The sequence below is a fragment of the Xiphias gladius genome, chromosome 17, assembly GCF_016859285.1.
Source record: "Xiphias gladius isolate SHS-SW01 ecotype Sanya breed wild chromosome 17, ASM1685928v1, whole genome shotgun sequence".
NCBI lineage: Eukaryota > Metazoa > Chordata > Actinopteri > Istiophoriformes > Xiphiidae > Xiphias > Xiphias gladius.
In genome coordinates, this window is record NC_053416.1 from 9,383,816 (window position 1) to 9,408,625 (window position 24,810).

General features: G+C 41.8%; 1 protein-coding gene, 1 long non-coding RNA gene and 1 pseudogene across 2 annotated transcripts; 2 read left to right on the forward strand and 1 right to left on the reverse strand.

Moving 5' to 3' along the window:
• Positions 1–384: 384 nt before the first annotated feature.
• LOC120802860 lies at positions 385–7,205 on the reverse strand (annotated as a pseudogene).
• Positions 1,172–2,616, forward strand: LOC120802669. Its single transcript, XR_005709256.1, has 2 exons — positions 1,172–1,616; positions 2,280–2,616. It is a non-coding gene; the product is annotated as an uncharacterized LOC120802669 (long non-coding RNA).
• Positions 7,206–8,736: 1,531 nt separating the features above from the next.
• On the forward strand, positions 8,737–24,550 carry LOC120802858 (clathrin interactor 1-like). Its single transcript, XM_040151033.1, has 12 exons — positions 8,737–9,069; positions 14,149–14,253; positions 14,498–14,594; positions 15,331–15,439; positions 16,265–16,441; positions 17,495–17,663; positions 18,122–18,338; positions 18,431–18,512; positions 18,675–18,752; positions 19,802–20,130; positions 21,227–21,410; positions 22,226–24,550. The coding sequence occupies exons 1-12, from the start codon at positions 9,029–9,031 to the stop codon at positions 22,630–22,632; spliced, it is 1,995 nt and encodes a 664-aa protein (XP_040006967.1). The 5' UTR covers positions 8,737–9,028; the 3' UTR covers positions 22,633–24,550.
• Positions 24,551–24,810: the final 260 nt, after the last annotated feature.

Sequence of the window (24,810 nt, forward strand, 5' to 3'; positions counted from 1 at the left end):
GCACCCTCTAGTGAAGCAAAGGAAAAACAACCTGACAGAAAGGACATAAAAAAAAACATACCAGGTTCCTACAAAAGCAGCTATAATTCAGTCATCCTGGTTCTGTAGAAAAAAAAATGTCCAAGTGTAGTAGAGCACAAAATGAGCTTCATCCGATGCAAAGTGTAACACTGGACTGAGGTAATCCAGTGGAGCTCTACCCAAGAATATGAGGGCAAACATATGATGATCCAAACTCGATCATGGAGCTAAAATGGCCTTTGACTTCTGTTGCATAGTGAGCCGTTAGCACCAGGGCAGGCCGCTGTGGCTGCCCGTCTCTGGGTGTGACGAGTGTCTGTGGGCGGGTTGGGGGGGGGGGGTGAGGCCGCACCCCCCCTGCTGCTAGGCTGAGTGAGGCGGACCCTGGGTCGGCGGGGCTTCTGAACTGCACCTGATCAGGTACAGGAAACACCTGGAGAACTGAGAGAGATACAAAAACACAGGAGCAAAAGAAATGTGACGCAGAGACACGCGCGCATTCAGAGCTGCACTGGCATTTTAACTGTTTGAACAAGAGGAATTTCCACTAACATTTCACAGGAGCGACTTTTAGATAGAAAAATCTTTCCTCCTCAGCTAATGTTTGACATGGGATGTAATCGCAAAGGATGTTAGTTATAGGTGAGATGTGCCGTCTAAAGCAGTGATAAAAGCGAAAAGAGCATATAAGCCAGTGCTGGATTACCAGCCAGGCGGTCCAGGGGCCCTGACGCTCAGGTTGTGTGTGTGGCGATTACATTGTGTGGATGTTATTAATTACACATTTGTTCGGTAATATTCCAGCCTGGTTTCAGACCTCTGAATTGCCCCTACATCTTCAGTTGTATGCAAAAGTTTGGGAAAATTACATATTTTGTTGATTTTCTGAAAGGAAGACAATACAACTCCTTCAGCAAACATTTAAAAAAAAAAAATTAAACTGTTGAAATTTTGATGCACTGTTACTTTTAATTTCATGACCTTAAAAAACAGAAAAAAATGAATCAGTAATTCTGGCATGTGCACAAGTTTCCCTTCTACTTGTCAAGTCTCAAGCTTTGCACACACCATCAAAACTTCATTAAGTCATTATGCCTTAATTGACTCGTTAGGACTTGTGAGGCAGGTCATTAGGAATTGCCAGCTGAGGACATTTCCAGAGCTGATAAGTCTTCTGACTTTTCAAACCTCGTAACACTCAGCAACCATGGACTCCTCTAAGCAACTGACCGAGGATCTAAAAAAAAATGACGCTAACTGACGCCTACAAAGCAGGGAAGGATAGAAATAGTTGCGCTTCCGGCTTACGTGTCATTAAGAAAAGGCAGTTTGCGGGGAACTGTGGAAGTCTAGACGCCAGCTGGAAGACCAAGAGCACTTTCGGATAAAACTGCCCATCATCTGGGCAGGAAGCCTGCAAAGGAGCTGCAGGAGGATTTAGCTGGCACATTGGAGTGGTGGTGCACCAACAGGGTCTACACGGTAGAGTCATCAGAGGGAAACCTTACCTGCGACCTCATCACAAGAGTCAACATCCGAAGAATGCAAAGCAACGTCCGGATAATCCAGAGTCCATGTACCGTGGACAGATGAAGGTAAAATCGAGCTCTTTGGCCACAATCACCAAAGGTGTGTTTGGAGAAAAAGCAAACAGCATTTGATGAAAAGAACTCCCTGCCAGCTGTTAAGCATGAGGGCGGAAATTTTCTGCTTTGTTGTTGTGTGGCAGCCAGCGGCGCAGGAGACATTGGACAGAGGGAAGAATGGATTCCGCTCAATATCAGCAAATTCAGGATGCAAATGTCCTGCAGCCGGTCGGGAAAGTGATACTGAAAAGAGGCTGTCTTCTCTAACAATAGACAACTGGACAATGATCCAAAGCACGGAGGCCTTAAAAAATGCTGCCTAGCTACATCCATGAACAGGAATGGCAATAAGCGTGGACGAGTTTGACCTAAAAATTGGCAGATTTTCTTGATTGTGGTAAAAAAACATTCCTCAAAACCCCTACGGCAGCTTTTTGTCGACAGCTGCTTTGTTTTAAACTGTCCATTTCAGAGGACATGCACACAGGAACATATTTTCAGTAGAGGGGTTTGCCCGCAGTAGCCTGCGTTTTCTATAGTTAAAACTGAAACTTTGGTCGAGTATATTAAACCTTCACCAGGCTCAGCTGCTGCATACACAGGGTTAACACATAGGGTCGTATTTCCACTTTCTTTTCGGTGTTTTAACACTTGTATTGCGTGATGTTTCAGATGCCGTAGATGTCCGCCCTGTCTGTCCTCAGAATCAGCAGCTGTCAGTGCCTTCTCCGCACAGCGTTTGTTTTTACCTCCTTACCTCAACACGATCACAGTGGGAGAGGACACGGGGATTTAACAACATAACAAAAGACGGGATTTACAGGATAAAAGCCGCTAGGCAGCGTAAAAACCAGTGCAAATTCTTCGTAAATGCTTCATAAACACAACTGTGGATGTACAGATAACATGCTCTCTCACTGCTAGACGCTGTGTCCCTGTTGTTCCCTAGAGCCTGTTTTTGTAGTTGATCTTGGACTATTTAAAGTGAATAATAAAATATTTTATGTTATTTTCAGCACCATTAATTTGCTGTGGCCTCTCTTGTTCGGCACCTCATCGAAACATTTAACTGAGGTGAAGGCAAGCAGTCCTGTCAGGATACTAAGGTAGGAAATCATATAAAGTAGTATGTTTATATTTTAAATTTACCATATTTCTCACACTTGAACCACAACAGAATAATTCATCCACAAGCACTTGATCAGAAACTCTTAAAATGATTTTTTTAAAACACAGATTATTTAAAAAACGTAAAATTATTTTTCCATTGTGTGAACCTAAGCCTTGCAAAGGCTATAGAGAAGCACACATACCCCTCTAGTTTATTTTCATTTTGTCTGGAGTTGAATAAAAGTAAATCCCATTTAGAAGAAGGAAAACAACTGTCCTCTGGCGACTGCAAAAATCCTGAGGAGTATTTACATGGAGCTGCTGTTACCTGGTTGTTGAGCAGCACTTAAATAACAGGGTTGAGGACGGTGCTGGTTTTTGCTGGCGACAGGCGGCACCAGGCCTGGCTGTCCCAAAGAGGACAGCCAGGTAGCACAATAGGTACCCCGTCACCATGGAGACGACCGAGAGAAGGATACGACCTTCCCTCCGCTCAGCGGAGGACTGGTTGATCCCGGTGACCTGGAGACACACACACACACACACACACAGTGAACAGAAGGAAGTCCTTAATGTTGGAGCTAGACGTCGCAGAGTACACCGAGGTCAAAGGTCAAGCTGCGAGCTTCACCACCTCTCGTGCAGCCAGCAGGATCCTCACGTAGCAGAGCAACATGAGCAGCGGAGGCAGGAGCGGGCAGAAGACGAATAAAGAGCTGGTGTAGGAGCGAGACGTGACCGAGAGCTGGTGCCGCTGGGCCGAGCAGGTGGTGCCAGGACCCTCCAGCCTGTAGCTGCTCCACGACACAGGACATACACTACGCTCTGACTTCATATGATTCATATGTAGCATTAAGTCCCTGTTCTGTGTCATGATGTGTTTAGTATTTCACTGTTTTTCTCTGCCCGGAGCCTTGACTTTTTTTTTAGCTTCATACTTTTATGTGTTATAACAGGCGATAGTTGAGGTGGCCCCAGATCTCGTCAACACTCTATCTTCAAGAACAAAATATGAAATTCTGCGCACAGTAATATAATTCAGTCGGGTGTTTGTCAAACACAGACAGTGCAAAAGAATCAAAAATGAGGTCCACGGCTGAGTTTTTGGTGTGTGGGGCTTATCAAGTGAATAAAACCAGCACGTACTTTCCTCCCAGGTTCAGCATCATCAGACTGAATAAATGGATGATCTAACGAAGGAACTGGCGGGTTAATATCGGGGCAGTACAGACCTGCTCCAGCCCAGCAGCGTCGGCCGAGTCCAGACCAGTGAGCAGAGCCAGGGGGCCGCTACAGCGAGCCCGGCCCTGCGGTACTGAGAGGGGTCCGACTGGGTGCTGCGGAGCACCACCGAGTACCGTTCAAAGGAGAGCAGAGAGAGAGAGACACCAAAGATACTATACCTGACAGAGAGAGAGAGAGAGAGACAGGTTACAGGTTAGTCAACAAATCTGTTGAAACACTACAACATACTTCCACTTGAATTTTCATGACCAAAATAACAAAAATCCGGAGCGTGGGACGTTAACTACTTCTCCTCCACTATATTTCACAAGAAAATAATTTACTTTTTAGTCCACTGCATTTATCTGAGAGCTGTATTTACTGTTCAAATTAATATTTTATATCCAAACCATATGATGAACCTATAAGATCTGGTTCATTTTTATAAACTATATACCCAACAGTGTACAACGCCGTTAAAATGAGCTCCAACTCAACCGGCCGTAAGGTCAAATGCTGCTTACAAGTTTGTTTATTTGAATATATGTTTGGATCCGTGCTAGCTGTTACTGTGGTGCAACAGCCACTCTTCCTGGGGTCCATAGAAGGAAACAATTACTGCACCATTTTCATGTGGTTATGTGAAACTAATAGGGCTACATATAGTAGGTATGCATATACTGTACATGTGCACACACACACATAATACATGTACTTACATATAAAAGAGACCAAAGAAAATCTAAAACACATTGTTCTGCTTAATTTTTCATGGTTATTAGATTCTGTCATAGAAAACTGGCAGGATATCCGCATTTGAAAAGTTGATACTGGTGAATTTTTGGCAAAAAAAAAAAAGACAAACTACTACAAAAGTTCTTGTGATTTAATTTTTTGTCAGTCCACCAACCAATTAATCAACTAATTATTTCGGCTCTAGAGTGCTGGTTGGTTTGGGGAACTAAAAAAACTGACATGTAGCCCTTAGTGGGGGGGCCAACAGGGGCCCAACAACCAATATCAGTAGGAGGTTAATCCGGCCGTGCTTTTGTATAAGAGCGCTCAAACAGGACCTGCACCGATGACCATAGAGCAATGTGGAGCCACGTTCATTTTCATTTTCATGCAGGAGCTTCAAGTGACCTCGGTCGCTCACCGAGGAGCGCGTTGGAGAGGGCGTACCACCGGCACCCGTGGCACCCGGTCCGCCGCCTGCCCCGCGCGCTGGCCGCGAAGCTGAGGGAAGTCCCGAAGGGGTGCCGATGTTCATCAGCAGCAGGCCCGGGGGAAACGTGAGAAGACCGCGGGCACCAGGAAGTTACAGAGGAAGCCCAGGACCAGGATCAACCTAGATTGCGGGCCAATCGATTAGTTGAAGAAATAATTATCGGATCAATCGATAATGTTGAGTTGCATTTGCGAAAAACCTTTGGTGTTTTCAAGGCGTCAGGGGGCTTCTGTTAGCCCAGGGGCGGCCCCCCGTTTATCCCCTTCGTATCTACTGCGTACGAGAAGGTGTTCCGCTAAGCACCGGCACCGCAGACGGAGGCAGAACGCCGACGTCCTGCAGCGCCGGGTCCCGGTGCAAGGGCAGACGGTCTGGCCCCGGGCAAGAACCTCGGCCCTGCGCTTTTACCGTCAGCCGGACAGACGCCACTCGCAGTAAGGGGCTGCTTCCAGTGTTCTGCCGTCACAACACAGTTCGTGTTCGGCGTGACTCCGCATCAGACCCCCCGCCGCGGATCGACGTCAAACACCCACGCGTGCCCCCCCCCCCACACACACAGCGTTTTAAACGTGGGAGGAAGTGTGGCTCACACTTGTGTCGGCACTTGAAAACCTTCCGCAAGGGACCCGTGGTGACACCTGTTGTACAAGGCAAAAGCGGTTCTTGTGGGCTCGGCCGACGCGGCACGGGGACGGCCAAAGGCTCTTGAGCGCGCTGTGCGACCATCTACGTCCGGCCGCAGCGCTTTTTATTGAAATAAGTTCAGGCTTTTATACATTTTCATTCAGAACTGTTTAGTTTTTTTTTTTTTTTTATCATTTAGATAGTGTAGCAACCATCGTCTGGAATGAAAGCGGACACTTATTATCTAACTGAAAGGGCGAAAAGGTCTGAGCAGGCACTTCGGTGCAACACTAAACTTTTATCACTGGAGGGTGGTATTTTATCTGACATGGAGGAAAGGCGTCAGCTGCAGTAAAAGCTACAGGCCCTGCATTCACCCCGCATGGTACCAAGGTGAAAATGAAGGGTCGTCATCCGTTTACAGAAAGTTCAAGAAGGTAAATACCCGCTGCCTTTGCTGTCAAGTTGTAGCAGCTGTATTTATACTATTTCTGCATCACAACGACAGAAACCGGTGGATATGATTGAGTTGTTTTTATATTTAATTGTTTTTATTTGCATGGGTTTAAGGAGTTGAGGAGAGTTGGTAAAGGTGAGGGGATTGTTGAGAAGGTCGAGGGAGAGGAAGGAGAGGAAGGATGGAGAGGGGATTGGGAGGGTGGAGGGGTAATAAGGGGTAAAGGGGTGGGTGGGTTGGGGAGAGGTTACTCCTCTCTCTTCCTTTTATTTGCCTCCTTTTCCTTCTTCTCTCTCTTCTTCATTCCCCTTTTCTCCTTCGTCTCTCTCTCTCTCTCCTTTTTCTTCTTTGCTCTGTTTGTCCTTCTTGTTGTTCTCTCTTTCCACTTTCTCTTTCTTCTCCCGCTCCTTCTTCTCTTTCATTTTCTTCTTCAGCCTCTTTTGTGTCTCCTTCTTTGCTTTCTTTGCATGCTGCTCGCCTTGTTGGGCCAGTCCTCCTCTGTAGCTCTGCTTCGTTCCTTCAGCTCCTGTATTTCCTCAGATCTGTCCTCCTTTTCTGTCACCTCACGTCCGAGACGGTCCTCCAGAGTGTTAACTTTTTCCTGCCACTCAGTCTCGGTGGTTTTCAGCCTGGCCAGGTGCTCCAGGTTTTTCTCTTCCAGTGCCGTCATTTCAGTCCTGGCACTGGTGACTGCCTCATCCTTTTCCTGGATGATGTCCTTCACCTTCTTCTCGCAGCTCTCTTCCAGACTCGACGTATACCACCTCCTGCCCGACAATCCACCGGCTCTCCCGCTCTGTGTTGAAGTCCACAACAGTCTTGTTGAAGCAAAGCTCCTTCTCCTTGACCTGGTCGCACTCCGTCTTCAGCTGTTTTTTTGACCTTCTCGAACTCAACCCCCTGTAAATCCAGATGCACCTTCAAAAAGCACAACTACATTTACATCGCCCAACATGGCTCATAAGATATAATCACTTCAAGTCTTTTTTAAACAATATTATAATATAGATTATTATTTCAACACATCAGTTTTCCCATTTTAATGTTTTGTTTTTCTAAAGTTACACACACCTTGCAGTTTAAAAAAGTTTGTATTTATAATAACAAGTATGTCTGGGTCCCTTAGCAGATGATCCTGGTCACCCCCTCAGAGCTCCAGATGCTGGACACTAAGGGCTACAGCTAACCATTAATCTGCCGGTTATTTTCTCAACCAATAATTTAATTGCATCGTTTTAATGAATCGTCTTACAATGTAAGAAAATAAATAATAAATAGATAATAAAGTAGTGAAAAAAACCTTTATAATTTCCCACAGGCCAAGATGACGTCTTCAAATGTCTTGTTTTATCTGACCCACAGTTTACTGTGATAAATGACGAAGAAAAGCATCAAATCCTCACATTTAAGAAGCTGGAACCAGCAAATATTTAGCATTTTTCTCTAAAAAAAAGACTAAAACTATTATTTGATTATAAAATATTTGCAGATTTCCTTTCAATCAACCCGTCATTGCAGCTCTACTGAACATTAAAATGGAAAAGGGCATGTTTTGTTATCTCTGCCATTGAGGCTGTAAGCACAATATCCCCCTTATTACCTGTATGTTTTATGAGGAGGTCTCCGGGTGTTTGTACAGATGCATCCAGAGTTGTTCAAGGGGCGTGGATAAAACACACACTGAAAACAAATTGTCAATCTGAATTTTCTATTCTAAACATTCATTCTATATGAATAACATCTTTGACATTAGAGATGCTGACTGAGACACGACAACCAATCAGCAGAGTTGTTGCTCTGTATTTATTTATTTTTTTTTCCTGTAATGTGGGGGCCTGAAGTGAAGTTTACTTTCTAAGTTTTGAAGTTACAAATAGTGTTTTTAAAGTTAAGATAACAATAATTTTAAATAAAGTGTCCCGAAATCAGAAAATATATAAATGAATAAGAAAACAGTTTACAAATTTTCCCTCCGTAATTTCTTCCTGACAGAGGGACGAAAACTATTAGAAATCATCTTCACGAGGACAAACTTACAAACAACTGTTTTCAAATTAATAATAATAACAAAAAAAACTAATAGAGCAGCTCAGTGAATTAACCATGGCAAAAATGACAGAAACTTTTACAGAATGCTAAAGCCTCTTTGCTTTTCAAGTAATTGCCAAACCGGAAAAACTTCAAGCAACTTAGTATTATTCGGTGATAGGGGAGAAGGCGGCAACCAACAGTTATTTTCATGATCTACAGGTCTGACAATTGTTTTCTTTAAGCCCCTTTAAGGCCCTCGCCCACTGGTGCGAGTGGAGTTTGGCTCAGAGCCGGGGGCGAAGTACACAGTAGTTGAGTAAATGTGCTGGTCCCCACTGATGCCTTAACGTCCACCGTGCGGAGGGGCCCTTGAGCCAGGCACCGCCGGCGCCCGGGGCCTCTCGGGAGAGATAACAAGGCAGTGTCCTCACTGCTTCGTTGGTCCTGCGTCATTTTGCTCCGACTTTCGCCCGTAAAAAAAAAAAAAAAAAAGAAAAAAATAACCCCGATTCAGTCCCACGAGCGAGAGCACGTATCGACGTTTAAGTGACGTCAGGGACCTACGTTTCCGTAGCAACTGGGGCCGGTCCGTTAGCCGCAGCGGCCGCTGAAGTACCGGAGCTCATCGAGGAGCCAGGGGGGGGGAAGATTGTCGTCGGTAACCGGATAGAATCTCTTGTCCTGTGCGGCGTAGAGATACGGGGGCGAGGCAGTATCGAGGCGGCGAGCCCGCAGTCCAGCGCGGAGATGCTGAATATGTGGAAAGTCAGAGAGCTGGTGGACAAAGCGTGAGTACCGCGGAGCAGGCGGAGCAGGTGGAGCTGTGGTGCACTGGCTCGGTGGCTGCTAAGCTAACCGGCCGGCCGTGGCCGGGCAGCATCAGCAGCTTTTACCGCCGAGCGGAGAGGATAGAGGCCGTGACGTCACGGCCCTAGCCCTCAGCTGTTAGCTTTCACTAGCTGGCTAGCTGCCAATCTTCAACCTTGTAGCGTAAATAGAAATGTGTGTTTTGCGGTGGCGTCTCCTGTGGTGCCTTCGCCCACGCTAGTTCGCGTGGGACAGGAATAATACGATATTGCGATATTGTAAACTGCAAAATCATTTGTTTCCGACCCAGAACGAAAGCTATCCAGTTAGCTAATTCCGCTAGCATTTCAAAGCCCAGGTCGGCTGTGTTATGCGTGCACTGTAACTGTTAGTGCTGCTGCAGGATCACGCCCTGTCCCACTCAGGTGATGCCCGCTACCTCCAACGTGCTTTCACCTAGCATCATATCCTGACCAGAAAGCGAAGCATTAATGATTGTAAATTTCAGGGGCTAGATAATTGCATGTTTCCTGCCAATTAGCTACCAACCATGTCTCGCAGTGTAGCTTCACTGGGCCCATGCCCCTATGGCACCGGACAGATGGACAACAAACCTTGTTAGCCGCCGAACACTTCATACTGTAGTAGCAAATGCAGGTGTAGCAGCCTACTACATTGTGTTGTTTGTCTGATCAAAGATGCTTCTTTGTGATGTGTGTCTCTGTGATTGTAATTTTATCAAGTAGTCTATACAATTCTAATAGAACAGCTCTACAATAAATCCTACCTTCATGAAGGTAGCTTTTGTTGAAATTGTTTCAGACAGGTTTGATTAAACTATATGATAATTTTGTAGGGTGTAGTCTATTATTTTGTCCACCCAATTTATGTCAACGAGGGCATACTATATAACAGAAATAATCTCTGTATAATGCAGTACAGTTCAAAAGCAACACAAACTACATCCGCCAAAATGATCATAAAGTTGAATGAACACTTCTCTAAAACAGTGTCAACAAACACTTAGCATTTTAACCTTCATGAAGGTAGGATTTATCACAGGACTGTTGTATTAGACTGCATTAGTTTTAGCTAGGTGGACCTAATAAACTGCCAACTGAGTTTACAGTCATTTTGGGGGAAGAACAACAGCTTCCTGTCCTGCCTGTTCCAAGAGGCAGATTTAGTTATATGAAAAAATCTGCTGAGTAAAACCCAAACCCTCTCAAAGAAAAGAATCAATCTTGGTTTTACTCCGCAGAATTAGATGAGATAATTAAGTAAGTCAGCCTTGTGGAACATTCCCTTTTATTTAATACCAAGTAAACAACTTTTGATTAGGAGCTATCAAGAGGGCTAGGTTTGTAGTATAAGGTTTGCTAAAACGAAATATGTTTTCAAGTAGCTTTGCAAAGGAAACTGTCATCATGTGTCTCATAGAGCAACAGTAACACAGTTGCATTAAAAGCATGAGAGAAGTGAATAAGAGATCTAATGACAGTATGGAGTAAAGGTTCAGTTCAGACTAGTCTCAGGCAGTCCAAAATCCTCGTCCAAAGTTAAGGGGCATATAGTATGTGTATATAAACTTACAATACACATTAGAATCATTATCTTGGCTGGTATTAAAGGACAACATTTTCCCATAAGAATAGTTTAGCGTATAATCAGATTATTCTTTCTATACAGTGCCAAAAAAAAAACAGAATTTGCTGAGTTTGAAATACTAGTCTCACATATCAGTGCTGCATCTGTTTTCACACAATAACTTTTTAGATACTCCTCTTAAATGTTAAGTCCAATCTCACAGTTTCACGTGGAAAGTGCTTGATACTTCATTTTCATTTTCATAACCAATGCTGAAGATTTGAATCTGTGATGACATTATATCTCAGCACCTTTTTTCACTTTCAAATAGCACCTAAACTATTAATAAGGAGTTGTATAATTTATTTTTTCTGGTATACGATCCAGTGCTTTTGGCCAGTATTTAATCAGTGCATCTCTAAAATAGCCCCATTGATTGTCGAAGAATCTTTTTTTTGCTGTGGTTGTTGTTTCTGTTTTTTAGTTCACTGTCTCTCCTTTAACACTTTAGTTTTTTACTAAATTATGTATTGTCATTTAGATTTTGTTTGTAGAGTTTGTATGTCAGTCTTAATTTCCTATGTTACACACATTTCAATAGAGTATTCATGCTTGTTATCAGAATGATGAGCCAAAAATTAAGTCTTTTTTTTTTTTTTAATTTTGTGCATTGGGTTATATACTCAGTGGCCACTTTATTTCTTACACCTGTAAAGTCTAATGCAATCCAATACCACAGCTCAGCCATAAATTCTACCTTTACAAAGATAATAATGGTCAGTTTTGTTCTACACTGTCGAAGAGATATTTATGTAACTATACATTTATTACTGAGGTTGTAGTTTGTAGGGGTGTTCAACGGGACGACATTATATTGAGAGGCGTTTCTAATGTTTTCCCAACCTCAACAAGAATGGGGAGAAGTTTTAGAAACACATTTCTATACAATTCAGTCCATTCTAACACCACCACTACATATGACCTCAGTAATAAACAGTACAGTTGAGTCAATGACTCTCAGAACTTTTTAATCAATACTGAACATTATCGGTTTCGTAAAGGTAGAATATGTGTTGTTGTACTGGATTAAATTAGATTGTATAGTTGTACCTAATAAAGTACCCAGGGAGTTAATTTTCTATCTCAAAACATAATCTAATTTTGTTACAGTTCTTTGTTTTCTTAAATATTTTCTTATCTCTTTCATCTATCTTGACATTTACATTTTTGCTGTGTACACAAGGTTGGTAATTAAAAGTTAGATGTTTCAGCTCCCTGTTGGTTGTTAACATGCACTAGCATTTTGGTAGCAATCCTGCTAAAGGGATAAATTCAGGCTCTGTATTAGCACTCATACTGTCGGGTACATTTTGTTTTCTAACAACACTGAAAATTTGAAAAAAAAAGTGTGATGGAAAAACACTGCAAAGTGACAAGGCAGGTATAGTTTGGCATGCTTGTGCCATGCCAAAAGCATCTTTGTTTTTCATGGAGATTGAAAGGTTACATACATTTTGTCCTGTATACACAGTGATGATACACACTGATTTGCAAGTTTATTAGGTACACCTAGCTAAACTTAATGTAGTCTAATACAACACTCTTGAAGTAAATCCTCCCTCAGTGAAGGTTATAATGTTCAGTATTTGTCTAAACTGTTTCAGAGGGGTGTGAGAGAGGTGTTATATAGGACTGGATTATTTTTAACCAGTTGTACCTAATAAACTGGCAACTGAGTGTACATTGGTATGACCAACAAAGCTTCCGAGAGAAAGTGGTCCCTAAGTCATGTTCTTAATGTCATCACATCACGTTGTTTCTTTCCACATTATACATTTTCAGTCCAATGAACAGAAGCATTGTCAGAACAAAAGTCACAGTAAGAATGCTCACGTGAAAATCATTGTAATTTTTCCAGTGACTGTTCGCTCACAGTTTGAGACGCTGCATATTCCAGCTGGCTCTGCCTTTTTAAAGGATCAATTATATCATAAACCTGATAAGAAGATAAAGAAGAGGAAGTAGAGAAGAAAGTTGCATTGAGGAAAGATGAGTGAAGAGACCAAGGAAAGGAAAGAGTGAGAACAGGGAATATGAAAAAGAAGCAACAAGAGCTTTAGATGGAGTAATAGACACCAGCTCCCATCAGCGGTTGGTTGTGCCTGGCTTGTCACAATGAATACACTCTATTATTGATCTACCTCATCAGAGCTGGCACTGGCAGCCTTGTTTTTTTTTTCCTTCAAATTAAGAGTCACGCTATTATGGAACACTCACTGTCTGTCTATCTTATCTACTGACAATAATGGAGTCTAAGGCATCTCTTATATTCCTTTAGCTAGGAGGGTGGCAGAGATGGTGAGAAAAATGAAGGAAAAGGAAGCAACTACTTAGGTATAAATAACTAATGAGAGGACTGAAGATTGGGAGAAGTGAGGAGCAGGAGATGAAACAGGATACAATATGAAGTGGAGGAGTTAAAGAAGGAAGGAGGGGAAGGGCAGGCAGCAGGAGCATTAGATAAGAAAGAGTTGTGGGAGAGGTGTGTTTAAAGTTGCAGTGCTTTTGGCTATTTTTTTTTTCCTTTTTTCGCCAGGGATCCGTTGAACAAGTCATGCCACACGCATCAAGAAATGCAACACACACACACACACACACACACACACAGATACACACACACACGCACACAAAGTAAACAGGCAGCAGCAGGTGAGCCCAAAAAGACAATGACGACAGGAAGCTGACATCGCTTAAGGGGAGGTTTGGCTGTGTCTCCCTCGCTCTGTTAAACACACAAACACACAAACACCAAACTCACCTCATGTTCGTGCGTAAACTGTCTCATTCGCCTTTGTGCCACAAAGGGCTGAATATTTTCTTACACGTGTGTATGTGTGCGCACACATCCATGTCTGTCCTCTGAAGTGCAGTGGTCAGGACAAAGGCTTATAGAAAACTGTCATTCATTATTCACTGAACCGGGTTCTCCTTGTCTTCAGAGGAACATTCATTTTCTCTTACTTGATTTCAGTGTTTGTGTTGTGTTTATGACACACGCATGAATATAGCTATTTCTTGTGATAACCCTGTTTTCCACAGTTATTCTCTGTTCTGTGGTGTGTAGAGTGTGTGTAGAAGTTAGATATGATGATGATGCTCTGCTAGCTCGAGAGATCATTTATTATTTAAGAGTTTCTCTTCTTGTATTTTTTGTGTTCTGCTTTTTAAATGCGTCCATGTGTGTTTTTTACTTGTCTGCATTTCGGTCTGCTTGACCTCTGGAAATGTGACCAGTGGACATTTGCTGATAGACAGCAAGGCTGTCTGATTGAAAAGCCGACAATAAGAAATAGTGTGTTCACAATAAGTGGACAGAAAGACGAGAAAGGAAAGCCACAGGGTTTCGCCTTTACATGTTTGAAATACTGATGGTACTACTAATTTATGAAGAAAATATACGTCTGTGTCAACAGCACCAACGTGGTGATGAACTACTCAGAGATTGAGTCCAAGGTGAGAGAGGCCACCAATGACGACCCCTGGGGACCCTCTGGACAACTGATGGGAGAAATAGCCAAGTATGTGTAACACACACATTCGCACAGTTACTGTATATGCATGCATGATATCACTAAGGCAGCAGATGGACACATTCAACTGAGGCATTTTAGGACGGAGGAACATGAAGTCTGTTAGCAAGTCAAGTAAGGATAGTTCTCCACAGGCTCTGTTCACTAGGACTGATTCTGCTTTGGTTTACCTGCATGGGTTTTCCCAGCATCACTTTTTTTTTCACTTGTGTGCATGTGTTTGTGTGTGTAGATCTACCTTTATGTATGAACAGTTCCCAGAGGTGATGAACATGCTGTGGACCAGGATGCTGAAGGACAACAAGAAGAACTGGAGACGAGTCTACAAGGTGTGGTCACACGTTGGTTGGCAGTTTTGTTGGTGGTTTCCCTCGTGTGCCTTTGTGTTGTATCTGGGCTGTATTGTGCCGTGCAGCCCAGTTCTGTATTAATGTGAGCTGAGTCACACAGCTTGGTTGTGTCTGTAATCAGACACCAGCAGGGGTTCCAGTGTTTACACAACTGACTGATTCGAGACACTTTTGACTCATTGATTCCCAGTTTTTCTTTCTTTTTGTTTTAAATACACTAATATGTATACATTTTAACTGCTGTCAAATTGTTTCACTCACATGATTGTACATATGAGGTGCAGTGATTTCAAAAGTGTATCAGTTTGATTCTCTGCTTTACTGGAGCAGTTTCTTGGTTCCTTCCCTAATTACTACATTTATACACACAGATATGTATGAATCCTTTAGTTGTATAGTGTAAAGATCAGAGCAGTGCATCTCAACCGCTTTCTTGTGTCCTACCTGCATAATCATACAAGACTGATATGCAAATATTATAAATTATGCAAGAGCCAGGGAAGAGTGAGTTTGGATTTTTTTAGAGAGCAATTAGGCTGAGTTTAAGAGAGGAGACATGATTCAGTGCAGGGGAACTGCTGAAAGAAAAAATAATTTCACTTGAACAGTTGAGTAAAGAAGAACTGACTTTAAATATATTTTTTAAACATTAATTTTAAGATTAGTTCTCACTGAGCAATGCTGACTACATCTCCTCATCATTTCTCTCTCCCAGGCTTTACTGCTGCTGGCCTATCTGATCAGGAATGGGTCTGAAAGAGTCGTCACCAGCTCCAGAGAACACATTTATGACCTGCGATCCCTAGAAAACTACCACTTCATTGGTGAGTTTCTAAATGATAGTCAGCCACCGCTTTATTGGCTACATTTTTTTTTCTTATTCTTCTTTACTTTTATGTGAATTTGAGATGTCTTGTGCGCTGATTAGACGCTAGTTTGAAAATCATTGAGGGCCAGATGTAGTTTGAATGTCATTTGTTCAAGTGTTTGCAATATGCAGCTCTCAACTCATTGCACACACATTTAGGGGTGGATTGCACACTAAGTAAGGGGAGACATGTTAACAGAGGATGATTATCTATTCAGCTGGGTTTACTAAGGTCATGCAATTTGCATTGGGCAGTTTTGCAAGGAGAAGTTGCAAGGTGGCCTCTAGCTTCGAAAAGGGTGCGTAAACTTAGTGCAAATGGGATTTATAAGCGCCAAAGTAAGGTTGTAGAGGGGAACGTAAACGTGAATGAAATATAGGTTTATATGTTGCTGAAACCGGATTATTAGAAAGAAACATTTGTATTAAACTTGAATTTTAACTTGACCAACAATGTAAACTCTGTACTGTAAACTCCATACACACTGCAACTGTACATTTGTTTGTTATGTTAGAGCAGAGTAGCACAGAGCACTTCTGGCCTTGAGTGTCAAAAATAGAAAGCGTTGATTCTCTTTGGAGCAGGAATACAGTACATTCAGTAAAATTTTATTCCCATATCAAATTGACATTTGATTTGATCTTTCCTGTGTTCAAGTAGAAAGTTTGGGCTGATGGTGGGAACAGGGGAAAGCTCAGGGATATCAAAAATGTAATTGTTCTTCCCTTGTGTGTGTCTGTGTGTGTGTGTGTGTGTTTGTGCTCTTGTGTTTGCTGACAGATGAGAATGGTAAGGATCAGGGCATCAATGTGCGTCAGAAGGTGAAGGAGATGGTGGAGTTCATCCAGGACGATGACAGATTGAGAGAGGAGAGGAAGAAAGCCAAGAAGAACAAAGATAAATACATTGGAGTCTCCTCCGACAGTATGGGCGGAGGAGGAGGCAGCTTCAAGAACTGTAAGTAATTCACTACATCTTCTCGGACAGCTCAAATCAAAAGTGGATTAAAGTGTAAATGGAACTTTCCCTGTCCAAACCCACATGAATTTAAATGTATTAGAGGGAGGATATTGTGTAAAGCAAGTGTGTGTCTTTTTGATTGGGTATTAAAAGTTAAACTTGAACTGTTTGTACTAACAAAGTATTTGAAATATTGATTTATTGATTAGCTGATTAATCTCCTAAATTTATAAATTTGTAAAAAATGGCAAATCGCTACGTCAAAAGCATCCTCACATTGGACAGTCTGTAATGACGAAATGTCGAGTGTTTTTAATTGGTAAATGACTTGAAGCATTAATTAATCATCAAAACAGTCATGGATCAAAATTCTGACGAATTATTTATAGTTTCAGCATGAGAGTAAAGCCCCTCTTTATCCAGTAAAGAAACATTTCAGGTGACTGCTTGAGCAGCCAACCCTGAGTACGTTGATGTTACTGGATCGATATGGAAAATGTAATACAGCATGACATTTTGTTTTCTAATGTATTTCATTCTTGTCTGCCCATTTACTTTAAATTTTTTTTTTAAAATGAATTAGTGTTATGCTTTTAATATGCCCTTTATTGATTAAGGGGTATTAATGTCGAAACCATTAGTAGATTATTCACTTGACAGAAAATTAATTGATTGGACAATTTAATTTAATTAATCTAAAATGCAAAACATTTTCCAGTTCCAACTTCTACAATGTCAGGATTTGGTGTTTCATATTATTGTAAATTGTATATCTTTTGGTCCTGGACTGTTAATCAGACAAACATCTGACAAACAATAAATATATATTTTTTATACCAAATGATTAAAAGAAAAATATATTAAAATCATAATTTGCAGCAGAATGTTTTTCATATCATATATCATCATTAGAATAACAAGTTTAGGAGGTTTATACCACTAGTATAAGAGACGTTTATGTCCTTTGGTGGATGCCTCTGAAGCTGCACAAGTGAACGAGTTTACAAGGTCTCTCCCTCTCTCCGCCCTCTCCTGTCTTTTTCCTTCCAGCTAATGAGTTGGATCGGAGTAAGTGGGATGAGGACTGGGATAAGAGCAGAGGGGCTTTCCCCTTTAGTGAGAAGCTCGGAGAGATCAGTGACAAGATAGGCAGCACCATCGACGACACACTCAACAAGTTCAGGAAGAAGGAACGAGACGACTCACCTGACAGAATCAGGTAAACATTTACACTGCCAATGTCCACGAACACACCTCTATAGTGTTTTTTTTTTTTTTTTTTTTTTTTAAATGTCTGAACAAATGCTTGCTTTGAAATGGTCTGAGGGTGTATACCAACGTTACTACATGCTTCCTTGGTTGTGTATGCAGGTGGTGTTATTGCAATAACTTATTGGCTTCCTTTGTAATAGTTGCCATTTTTTAAAAACTAGAAACAACAAAAATAATACAATGCAAAGAGCCACCCACATTGTGCATCAGTTGGCTCTGGGCCTCCCGGTCACATGTGTAAAATCTTTTTAAACCTCTGTGTCTTGGATTATCCATTACATAACCAAACAATGATGCACAGACACCACTGCACACAAATCTACAATAGTTGCAAAGCAACACAACAGTAAATAGGAAAATCTCCAGAGTGCTGTTTCTCATATATCCATATTCTGGTTGCCATAGTGATAACGAGGAGGACCGAGCATCGAGAAACGGTAGGCAGGAAACCCTGGAGTTCAAAGATGAGGAGGAAACTGTCACAACGAAGAGCATCCAGATAACACAAGCAACAGAAACCACAACCACCACCACACGGAAACGCAGCGGAGCAACAAGCAGCAAGACTCTGGACCTGGGTGCTGCAGCTCACTATACTGGAGACAAGAGCCCAGAGGAGAAGGTACTCACATAAACGCTCAGGTTTTTTCAAATGTGAGACACATTTTCAATAGCACATGTTTAACTGCTGTGTCTCTCTACTTCTCTCGTCAGTCATCAGTCAGGCAGTCATCCAGTAGCGGTCTAGCTGACCTTTTGGTGATCGACCCTTCATCCAATCAGAGCACTGCAACAGGTAATGACAGAACTGCTACACTCACAAAGATAAGGGGGAAATGAAGGCCATGAAGACGGTTTTAAAATCTGGGTCTGTGTTGTATGAGTTGTCCCTCTTCTGGGACAAGGGGAGTTCTTTGTCTTTCGCTTTTTGTATGAATCCGTGTGTCCGTCCAAACAGGTGGCAGTTCAGACCTCATTGCTGGTTTTGCTGACTTCTCCTCTCCTGCAGCCTCTGCCAGCCTCCCAACCTCCACCGGTAAACTTCTTCTTCCCTCTGTAACCTTCCGGTGCTTTCACACCTGTAGTTTGCTTCACTTGGTCCGGAGCAAGTGAAAAAATTGACACAAATTATGCAAGAGGAGTAAAATTGAAGTTGTACAGACTGAAATATAACTAAATGATTGGACAGTTTTGGCGATTGTCATCCTATATCATCAGCGCATCACCAGGACCCATGTAGCACATCAGTGCTTCTACTGGGCTTATTTATGTTCTCTGGTGTCACAAAGAGCAAACGAAGAAATGACTGATGATAAGTATTATTAGTAGTATAAGGCTGCAGATGGCGGCATGTTATAAATAATGACAAACAGGTAGAGACTAACAAAATGGAGTCTTACACAGCAGAATACCCGGGGGTATTACTTTGGGGTCACTATGTCACACACTTTTTAATTTTTAATTTTACTCAACTGCCAACGTACATGGAGTAGGATACATATAAGCAGGGAAAATCCTCATACTCAGGCGCAGATGTGCATGTGTTACTATAGTTACCGAATGATTTACATAAATATGTACATCAATTATACAGATCGATTAGAAGATCGTTTCCTGAACAGTTCATGATCAGCAGATGGGTTTAATAGTAGTTAAGCATTTTAAAATGTATGTAAATCGCATATGTACTGTCACAAAGATTCTACGGTCAGTCTGTTTCCTTTCACACCACAAATGAAATGCACCAGAGTCCATTTGGAGAAGCGTCTTTTAAATCGGTGGTGGTCCAGTCGTTTGGTGAACACCTGGGTTTGATTGACAGCTTTCACGCAAGCCAAAACGAACTGTACTAACTGAACCTAACAGGTTAGGCATAAATGCACCCTTAAGGGCTGAAATATACTCTCTTAGAACAGGGTCAGGCGATGTCTGCCATGACAAAAAACATACTGTACATAGTGTAGTATGGTTGGTTTTTAGAAAATGAATGCAAGTTTAGGACACGGTGAAGGAGGGGGACTGTTCCTGTCAAAATTCATGATGTTGTAGTCACAACTGAACATAACACTTCTCTCTTATGGCCAGCTGCTGCGTCATCCAATGGAAATGGAGAATTTGGAGACTGGAATGCCTTCTCGGCCAACCCACCAGCTTCGTCTAGCTCTGCTCCATCCCAGCCCATCACCGACCTGTTTGGTGGTGTCCAGTCACCCACAGCCCCAGTCTCTAATCCTGCCCCCGTCCCACCTTCCGCTGAGCTGTTTGACCTGATGCTGATGGGTGGAGTTAACCATCAGATAACCAATCCACATACAACACTGAGTGCGTCTCAGAGCATGACTTTCTCTCTGGGAGGGGCAACGCCAGGAGCGTCTGTTGCTATGCCCACCATGCCCCTTTCTCGCTCTCAACAGGTAGTTATTGTACCCATCACAGGAAGTGATAACCTAGTTTGTCTTAAACTGTGAGAAAGTCTCAAAATGGTACAGGTGATGATTTCCACTGAAAGAGGGACCAGAACTGTCTCATGTCTGTTACATACATCAATTAATAGTTTAAATTAATGCAATAAAAGTGCAATAAAAAAATGAGTAAGGTAATGACACAAACACTGCCGACTTCAAAAATTTCAGTGCACCTAAGAATGCTTTTTTGTTCTGATTTTCAATTAATGGAGGTTGTTAATCGCTTTTAGTTTTTGGATTTTGGGTAAACATTGGAGACTTTTGGAGAAACATTACTCCCTGTGGTTCCGGGTAATTTAACTCTCCTTTCTGCTTGGGATTTTAAACTTTGTAAAATTAAAGGATAAGATCTATAATAGACATGGACATTTAGCAGGACAAACCAAAAGGAAGGTCAATAAACGCGATTAAACGACCAGAAACGTGATTTTAAAGAGAATAGCAGTATTTACCTGTACATGGCATTACAACAGCCCATTGATGAGCTTATGACTTACAGTTCTCCTCATGGCTTTAATTTTATTCTGTTGTCTTATGGTTCCCAAACAGGCCTATGTATTGGTGTTAACATGTTTCCGTTTATTAGATTGGCAAAACAATTTTGACTTCTTCATTGTTCGCACAAAAACTGAATTTCACTTGAGCTAGTAAAATGCAGGAAAAGGAAAGAAAATTTTCCTGCTTTAAAAACTCAGCTTGACTTTATAAGACAAGGATGTTGTTCTGGACGGAATTTAAATTACAGAAGGAACAGTGAATTCTCTGAAAAACATTAGGTTATTTCAGCTGTAATTATTACGTAGGAAAGGGGTGAAACATTACTCACATACACGCTCCAGAGTGGAATAAAATCACTGACCAGAGCAGATAATAATAAAAATCACCCCACCTCTCCTAGAAGAAATAATTCCCGTCCAAATGGGGCTTATTCCAAGGTTCTTGATTGGATATTTTTTGAGTTCAGTGATCTTTTGATTTGTATTATTTAAATAAATATATTTCTTCTGTATTTATCAAGTTGTAAAATATTTGTAATTTGTTGCAGAGCTTGGGAGGTATGACATCTCAGCAGCCCATAGGACAACAGCAGAATGTTGGGGTGGGAGGTCAGGGATCGTTAGGGTCGACGTGGTCTGACCCCTCTGTCAACATCAGCCTGGACTTCCTATCAGCAGGCCTCAACCCCACTAAGACACCGCCCACACTCAACAATATCATCCAGCAACAAGGTATAACGTTTCACTGGAATTCATTTTCTGTGTGCAGATGTACAGAAGAAAGACATAATCATTATTAGGCAAGGTATCTGCAGGTGTTGAAAAGCCTTAAATGGCCTCGGTTTAAGTTTCCTTTGAAAAGAGCCATCAAAAGTAATAAAAAGTCTTGAATTTAAAGCAGTAATGCTATTTATTAATTGTTTTTGTGTGCGATTTTAGGCAAAAACTGTCTGGAAAATCCCCAGTACTATTCTTCCAGACCTCCGACCTCATGTAAAATTCATATGTCAAACTTAAATTTGGTTATTTGTTTTGTTAATTGGTTAATCTGTCCACTCTTCCATTTTCTGCTACTTATCCAGGTCCAGGTCACGTTTAATGATGAATTAATTGTAATATTATTAGGAATTATTCCTCTGTACAGCTGGGATGTACTGATAAAACTGTGATATAAATGTTAGTTCATTCACGGACTTGGTAAATAATTCTAGGCCATATTATCCCTCCTGGTTTTCATTGATATCTTTCATACTTGGGCTGGTATGACTGTGAAACAGCTATTAAATTCTGTTCAATTTCGTAAAGTCTTGAATTTAACTTATGGGTTCATACATTTCAGAGTGGGGATTCGAATGAATAAGGTCACCGAGTGATTTAGTTGGACAGGTCAATGTTGGGAAACATTTTGAATACGTGTTGTTTAGATTAGGCTGGTCAAAGTAATTATCTGACAAAAATTACCGACCTATTACATTTTATAAGGCTCCATAACCCAAGTGGTAAAACAGAGTGAATTAATTCCTCCCTGCTCATTTGTGTCTGTGCAGGAGTGCCTCCCGTCAACCTGTTGGCCCAGAACTTCGGAGGACTGAACCTCAGCTCCCCGCCTCATGTGACACCCATCAGACCGCCAGCCAATCCCCTGATGGCAGGCAGTGCCATGACGATGGGCATGCCTGCATCAATGGCGACTGGCATGCCCGCTACCTTGGCAGCGGGAATGCCACCTTCAATGACCACGGGTACCTTGGGGATGGGGGGAATTCCTGTAAACCAAGGCATGATGGGAATGAACATGAGCATGAATATGGGCATGACCAGTCCAGTGATGATGGGTGGTGTGGCTGGCATGGGAGTGCCAGGAGTCGGGATGGGCCTAGCACACTCCATCAACCCAGGCGTGGTTCCACCCAAACAAGATGCCTTTGCTAACTTTGGCAATTTTGGGAAATGAAGGAGTGTGTGAGTGTGTGAGTGTGTGAGTGTGAGTGTGTGTGTGTGTGTGTGTGTGTGTGTGTGTGTGTGTGTGTGTGTGTGTGTGTGTGTGTGTGTGTGTGTGTGTGTGTGTGTGTGTGTGTGTGAGAGTTAGTGCGTGCGAGAGAGAGAGAATATGAGAGTGTGAACCACAGAAGGACTGCTGTACTTGAAGACAACCTTGCATGTTTCTATCTCTGCTTCTGCTCTGTTCGGTGAGGCGGCACCAGTGATCGCTCACCATCCCAGCCTGAAGACATGGTCTTAGAAGCAGGGGAGAGAGCCCACTGGTGCCCCTCACCCACTGGTAATTTGATGTGTGAATTTATGGCACACAGAGGACACCCGAAGAGCAGGGAAGTTGCCCACCTGCAGCTTCTTGTCATTACTTCGCTGTGGGGAAAGGATTCCCGTCTTTGCCCGTTTTATATATGAACTGCAGTGTATCTCCCTTCATTACAAAACATCACTGCTAAACTTTTTTTCTCTGTAACTGCACAGAGATTTCAATCAGTAGGGTTGACTCAGATGAAAATGGCATTGCTGCCTTAATTTTGCATCGTATCATGTTTTATATCATTTCAACCAAATTCGATGTCAAATTTTAAATCATTGCATTATTGCCAGGCAGCAACTCTGTTACTTTCTCTCACTCCTTGTGAAAACAGTATGACAGTTACAGTATCTGGAGTATACAGAATCCATACTCTGGTCCTCCAGCAGAGGCCAGGATAGGTGTATGCAGTGAGATAATGAATTGCATATTACAACCTTTTTCTCTCTGTTTCCCTTCCCCTCTTTTTATCAGGCTTACAGCAGTTCACAATAGATGGATGTACAGCAGGACACCTGAAGTTTTGTTGATGTTTAAAAGACACCATGAGTTAAGCCTTGAACTACTCAGAAAAAAAAGTCCCCAAAATACTGTTGGGCTCTTTAAAATATAGTAACAAGTTACTGTTAAAAGTGATACCTGTCCTCTACTTTCTACTTTGGATGCCTCCGTCATATTAACGCCTGATGAAAGGGTCAGTCAGTATTTTTTTTAATTAACTGATATTTTCTCTTTATGCCAGCCCTGCCATCGGGTCCCTTCAGACCTGCTGTTGTAGTACACATGACTTTATTTAGGCATTGCTTCCTGACCCACACAGATTTATTCTATCTGTTCTGCTTTTGCATACAGTCACTGTCTGTGGATAGAGATGCAGAATAATGTATTTTAAAGAGTATTTTCCATCCTGCTGTGGGAAAAGAGGATCAACATCTACAAGACTGAACATCACAATGGTCTAAGAATCTTTCCTGTTTAAGGCAGTGGCACACAGCAGAATTTTTGGGACACCTCCGCAATGTACCTTTAATTACAAAGTATTTTCTTGCCACTAAACATTTTTCAACTTGCAGCTAACTTTTCGGTCTCTTGCATAGCTTGTGCATCTCACAAACAATGTACTAGAAAAATAAACACCCCTACATTTGACATGGATTAGATAAACTGGAGAAATTGGATATTTGTTTTCATTAGCCGAGTTTGAATAAATGATTTCTATGGCTAGCTGAGACCAATCCAAAGGGTTTTGGGATCTCGAGTTAAGTGTATGTGTGAGAAATGAGTGAATGAGTGTGTACGACGTTGTGTATGGGTTCAGTTTTCTCTGTTTGATGTGCAAACACAGCTAAGCAGAGCCTCTTGTCATTTTCTGAGGCACTACACTCCAAATGACCAAATCTTTATTTTGTTACTCTCAGAAGGATGATTCCATAGCTATTAGTTTAATATTTTATTAGTTTACTTGTAAGGTTTTGTTGATATGGGAGAGCTACTAATAACATTTAGTTGATGGGAATCATTTTTTTTTTTTTCAGTAGAGCTTGTTTCATTTGATTGTACAATATATTTTCTGTACTTCATTCAACATTAAATTAAATTATAACAGTAAAGATTCAGTTTCCTCTTTTTTTTTTCTTAGAGTAGGTTAGTTTGTCTTCGCGGTCTTACCGATGTTTGTATTACATTTGATCCTTAACAGGGCCACAGTAGCTCCCACTGAGGACATTGGGGTCATGTCCTTGGTATTTTTTTCTGGGATTTAGCAACCCGGGGCGAGTTTGCATTGTGTAAATGAAATCTAACATTTGGTAGATGACAGAAAAA

Bases quoted from the DNA above. Each gene is read 5' to 3' on its own strand.
- LOC120802858 (XM_040151033.1), top strand. From the start codon at position 9,029: ATGCTGAATATGTGGAAAGTCAGAGAGCTGGTGGACAAAGC. The intron at 9,070-14,148 runs GTGAGTACCGCG...CTGTGTCAACAG, and splicing joins AGAGAGCTGGTGGACAAAGC to CACCAACGTGGTGATGAACT. The intron at 21,411-22,225 runs GTATAACGTTTC...GTGTCTGTGCAG, and splicing joins CAATATCATCCAGCAACAAG to GAGTGCCTCCCGTCAACCTG.